General features: G+C 43.6%; 1 protein-coding gene across 3 annotated transcripts in view; it reads left to right on the plus strand.

Moving 5' to 3' along the window:
• FKBP2 (FKBP prolyl isomerase 2) overlaps window positions 1-5,758 on the plus strand; it is a 37,680-nt gene extending 31,922 nt beyond the window's left edge. For all 3 annotated transcript variants that reach the window (XR_013601058.1, XM_078660736.1, XM_078660738.1), the window contains exons 5-6: window positions 231-266; window positions 5,569-5,758. Coding sequence is in view for 2 of the 3 variants with exons in the window: in XM_078660736.1 (XP_078516862.1) it covers window positions 231-266; window positions 5,569-5,630 (98 nt within the window). In the remaining variant the exon portion in view is untranslated. The remainder of the gene's footprint in view (window positions 1-230; window positions 267-5,568) is intronic.
• Window positions 5,759-6,000: the final 242 nt, after the last annotated feature.

Consider the following 6,000-nt stretch of genomic DNA (forward strand, 5'->3'; position numbering starts at 1 on the left):
TAAGTGTTAATTTACTTCTGATTCTGAAGTACCACCTTTAAGAGCTGAACTTGCTAGAATGTGCTTGATACTGGAGTTCTGTGCTTTCTGGTAGGGTGTTATGGCATGGTGCAGCAGATTAGTAAGTGAATTCGGAAAGGGGTGTTCATCACCCGAGCTGTTCTGGCTCTGCAATGACACTGTGATCTAAAAAAGAATGCTCTAAACATATCTTTCCTTTTTTCCTGCAGGGTATGGCGATCGGGGAGCTCCGCCAAAAATCCCAGGTAACTTCATTAGTTGCATTCATTTCACGTGCCTTTGTTTGGGGGGGGGGAGGGGGGGAGTCTTGGATGGGTGGGTGTCGTGGGGGGTCAACACAAGTGTTGGTCATTAGGACTTTTTAAGACGCAGAGCATGTTACATAGATTTATCTGCAAAAACCAGAAAAAAGAAATGCAAAATGCATTTCTCCACCTTCCCCAGGATAGTCATTTGTTCCTACACATTCAGGAAAGCTTGATGGATAGATTAATCATTGCATATATTTTCCCTCTCATATTATTGCATATACTTTCCCTCTCATACACTTTACAGGGTGCATCAAGCACCCATGACTATGAACTCCTAGTTCTCCTATGAGCTTTTAGCCATGATTCTCTTCCCTGTTGCCGATGCATTCTTCAGCAAGTTAGCATATCTGGGATAATAGGAATGATGTGTACATCCAAATCCACGCTCTGTCTTTGAAGCACAAGAAATCCTAAGATTTGGTTGTTACCAACTTTGAGTGTGTCTATCCTTACAGAAGCTAAATGACCAACTGTTAAAGCATTTTTCTCTGAAATAATTTGCTCCAAACCCTGTGACTGCAGTATTCCAAGATGTCATCTTACTTAGAAGAATTTAGTGCACCTAGAAGTGTAGATTTGCCAGTGATTGCTACTTTCTTAAAAAACAGACATTGATTAATTTTTTTAATACCATTCATAAATGTGTGAAGTGTCAATTGGGATAATCCTATTTGAAGTGCTTCTTTCAAGATCGAATTGTGCTGCTTTTGAACCATTTATTCATATACCCTGCAAATGCTGGCATGAAAGGTAATTTCATTAGGTTGTCCCAGTCCATTACGAGACTTGTTCTTAGAACAGCCATGTTTATGTTTGTGTGATTTGTATAGCGCAGAGCTGCCCAAGAGCTTGCCAGCGCTACAGAGAGGGTGGAGAGTCAATCATGGAAAGAGCCAGGAAGCGAGGGTTTGTAACAGGGCGGGATCCCTGCCGTACATAGCTTTGTGGGCTAGGCAGAGCTCCTTGAACTGGTTTCTGGATTGGATAGGAAGCCAGTGGAGTTTGCTCAGTGAAGCTTTCACTAACTCCTGCTTGGGTATCTTCAGTAGCATCCTGGCCGCCACATTTTGAACCACCTGAAGCCTGTTAAATACATATTTGGGGGCCCCTAGGTACAGTGAGTTATCGTAGTCCAATATTGAGACCACTAGTGCCTGAATCACCGTTCTCTCACCTGGTTGGGGAGAAGGTCTATGATCTTATGGATCAGGTGTAGAATACCGAAGTAGATAGCTGAGTTTTTTTTGCTTGGGTATCCATAGAAAGATTCTGGTCAAGCCACATCCCCAAGTTCTTGACGGCGGGCATGGGGCAGGGCTGCACCCCAGTTATCTCGCCAGATGATCCTGTTGCAAGGGTCTGTGTAGTTAACCAGGAACATATTCTCAGTTTTGTCACTGGTCAGCTTTTAGACTGAAGTTGGACATCCAGTTAGCAATTTTTTCCATGCATGGGACTAGCTGTAGGTGATTGGAGTTAATAGCACCGAGACTGCCAATTGTGTGCCATCAGCATAAGACACAATTGACAGTCCAAACTCCTCTAAAATGTTTGCCAGTGGACTCATGTAAACATCAAACAGGGTAGGGCTGAGTGCTGATCCCTGAGGAATTCCGTACGGGGCAACACGCCTGTCCGAGAAGAGTCCGAATTCCATGCATTGCAAAGATCTTTCCCTTTGGAAGGAGGACAACCATAGGATGGCCTTATCCTGAATCCCAATCTCCCCTAGTCTACTGTGCTCAACCATATCAAATGCCACACTGAAATCAAGAAGAAGAATGGCTGCAGTTTCCCCCTGGTTCAATATAATATTAAGTTTCTCAGTAACTAGGAGGAGAGTGGGTTCCATGCTGTGTTCAGGACGGAACCCCATCTGGGATTGGTGCAGAACACTATTCGCCTCCAGGAATTGTGAGATTGTGCTATTTACGCGTTTCTCAATGACTTTGCATAGAATGGGGAGCAAAAAGATGGAGCAGTAATTCCCCAATAATGTGGTATCAAGATGGGGTTTCTTGAGGCAGGCTATGCTGGTGCTCGGGGATAACTAAATAAAATCTGCCATTGTGGAGAAAACCGGCTCCCTGTCATGGATAAGAATGTGAAGGGGGTACAAGGTCGAGAGGTGAACCCGATTTGATGTTCTTTAGGATGTGGCTCAAATGTTCTATGCTTGGGGCCGGAAAGGAGTCGAGAGCTGGAGCAGTTGAAAGGAGGGAAGGGTCTGGACTGTGATGCTGACCTGAGCTATCTAAAGATTTTCTGTGTGACTTCAGTCCCACCTAAGGGGTTCAGGTGCAGTGAGTTATGGATAAATTACACTTTATTTTTAAAAAAGGTGGCAAGCTCTTTGCATCTTTCCTTGGGGGATGGGGTACTCTGTTCAATGGTGGTAAAGGACTTTACAATTTTAAAAAGCTCTTTGCAGTGGTTGGCGGCCATACTGATCCATTCTTCTTAGTGATATTGCCAGATCGCGTTTTTGTACAGCGTCTTAAGATCAGGTGCAAAAGTCTTCCTCCAGTTATTTCCAGTCTCTTACATTTCTTCTTTTGGAAGGCTCAGCAGCTATTAAACCAGGCTGCTCTTCTGGGATTACATTGTGTTTTCATTGTAGGTTTCTGAAAGCATTTTTCCACTGAATCATTGATCCAGTCCGACCAGTGTGAGTGGGCCTTGTTGGGATCATCTCTTAGGGACTTCGTTGACTTTAGGAGATTAATCCATTTTTCTGGGGCAACCCTAGGCCACTGCAAGTCACCCACCGGCCGAGTCTGACGGGGTGTTGTGTGTCAAGGAAGGGGATATAATTCTGGTCAGACCATGGGACAGGGACCGGGCTTGGAGTCATTAGAAAAGATTGGGTCTAGGATATGCCCCTTTTCATGGGTAGCGGCGTTCACTAACTGAAAGAGTGCCAGGGCTTCGAGATCTGACCAAAGTGTGTTGGAAGCTGCATTATCAGGGTCATCGCAGTGAATATTAAAATCACCAAGTGCTGTAAGAGTTCCTTTTCCTATGATAAAACTGGCAAGGAGCTCAGGAAGGGCGTCTAAAAAAAGTTGTATATGGACCAGGGGGTCTGTAAATGAGGGTTCCAGAAAAAGAGGCAGTGGGGCGAGTGTAATTCTAAACTGCATGGCACTGCCGTTGGTTAAGGTCAAAGGCATAATAGAGCAAGTGACCTGAGCTTTGTGAATGATGGCCACTCCTCCACCCGATTTTCCCATCCTGTCCTGCCTGCTATTGGTATAGCCCGGGGGTAGGGCCATCATGATATCAGGAGTAGAGCTCTGATTCAGTCAGGTTTCTGCAATAAACCGTATGTTGAGTGATTCTTCTTCCAGAAGCATCCCAATCTCTGTTTTATGCCCTGGGAGGGACTTGCCCTTTGAGCGCCATTTTCCAGTGTGCTTTCTTTCCCTGCGTGTCATCGGTGTGGAGTAGGTTTCTCCCAAGCTTAAAAGCACAGTACTGGCAGCACAATATACTTCTATAGAGACTGTCCTTCTCAGTGATATGCGTGCATTGCGGGGGTAATGTGGGCCTGAGCTGGCATAGTTTGTCAGAGTTGCACCTTATCTGATTGACATGCTGTGGAGAAATTTGACCAGGGTTACTGGCCCCTATTCCCGACGGGCGCAGACTAGCTTTCCTTTGGCGTCAGTGGCGTGCCCTCTGCACGCGTTCGCAATGCAGCCAACATAAATAGGTGAGCACATGCAGCTAGACCGGTAATCTGTCCACTCTATGACCGAGAGTAGGAGGGATCCTCTCTATGGTCAAGATGGAGTTATAGGTCCAAAAAACGTGCAATGTGCAAGATTGTATAAATGCTCAGGCAAGCGCTTCTAAAAACAGTTCACTCTATTTAAAATGGATTGCAATTAAAACCGGCAATTTTGAGCTAAATATAAAATAGTCTGACTCGAGTGAAAATCAGTTTCAGGCAGATTCAAGGCAGTTTAAAACAATTTGTGCAAAAATGAGTCCGATTACGAGCTTTAAGATGATTTTAAAAACCTCCAGATCCTCTACAAGTGGTAACACCGAAGGGCCCCCTCTCAGCCTCAGCCATATATACAGTACGAGAAGACAACAGTCCCACAGCCTCATTCAGGCTTATTGCCCAAAATTGCCTTATTTGTTTTTATTAATCAATCCATATTGTCAACTTCTTTTTTTTTTTTTTTTTTTATTAACCCACGAAGTGAGGTGGAAAAAACAGTAGAACATAGAAGTGTCCTTATGTTTTTCATTGATTGCACTAAAAGACAAAACAGTTTTTGCTTTGATTGCAGAGCTATTTCTAACGCTGGCATTACTCAATAAGATATTTTAACGTTTGTTATGTAAATGCTAGATGCTGCTATAGATACCTTAAGCATATCCTATTTTTAAGAACGGAGCCAATAACATTACTTTCCTGGGGACATTCCTGGAGCTTGCTAGTAGAAGGACTACATAGGCTTATTTTTTATTGTCGGCAAGATGTGTCAAGTTTACAGGCCACGAATTAGGCACTGCTTTGGAAACTTAAATTAATAGTCCCATCTAATTTGATCTACAACGCAATCTGCCAACTGAAAGCATTACTTACTTTTAGCAACCGGACGCCCCTTGTGATGTTGCAGGTTTACAAGCTACTCAATTATTCTCATCTCCTTGAAGCGTGAAAGTAGTACAGACAATTAGAATGGATTCATGTTTGCAGTTGCCATACCTACTCTGGATTCATGTTCTGACGGGCAAAATACACAGTCGAAGGTGGAGTTGGCATGCTGGTGCATTGTGGGAATAAAGGGACTTGATTGTGAGTCATTTTACGTATGCCTGAAACTGGAATGACTTTGAAAGACCACACATTGGAGTCTATAGAGCTGAGCACTAGACTGCATGAGAGTTCACAATATGTGAATCTACAATGCTTCAGGTACAAACCGTTTGTCACATGTAAATAACATGTTTCTTTTCTTTATGGCAAGATGGGACAACAATGGGCTGTGACTGACTGGGTCTGTGCTTTTTCTGTAGAGCAAGGCAGGCTGCAAAAGCGGTCCTCGTGTATTATTCTGCATGCACTTAGAGCTGCCTCATCTTAACTGCCTGCTTCCTTCCTCCTGTTCGCCTGCCTAACCTGATTCTCATATCTGCTTAGTCATTATGTGGGTGAGATCTGCAATTGTCTCTGCGAGATCCGAAGGTCACTGACTCGGGTTTCTCATTTCTCCAGGCGGCGCCACATTGATTTTCGAGGTGGAGCTGTTGAAGATTGACCGTCGGTCCGATTTGTAGATCTGCCAAGGATTTTTGTCTTTTGTGGGAATGTGTTTTTTTTTTAAATTACGATCTCTGATGATCTTCAATAAATTTCCTTGTTTTGTTGCAATGAAGATTCCAACGCAAATAAAAATTGGCACAAATGTTTTTGTCATTTCTTGAAGCAAAGAATCGATAGTGGAATGTACATCACATGAAATGATTTATTAGGTTATAATGTTAAATGTTATTTGCCAAGACGTGGAGTAGTAATGACTGGAATAGGATCTGCTGTTTGAAGGTCAATTTGATCTCCAAACTTCATCTGGCGAACTGGACGCAGCCCCTCAGCATACCTCTTGGGGTAGCAATCCTGTTTTGGTGTAGTGTGAACATTAACATGAAT

This window comes from Lissotriton helveticus, chromosome 9, assembly GCF_964261635.1.
Source record: "Lissotriton helveticus chromosome 9, aLisHel1.1, whole genome shotgun sequence".
NCBI lineage: Eukaryota > Metazoa > Chordata > Amphibia > Caudata > Salamandridae > Lissotriton > Lissotriton helveticus.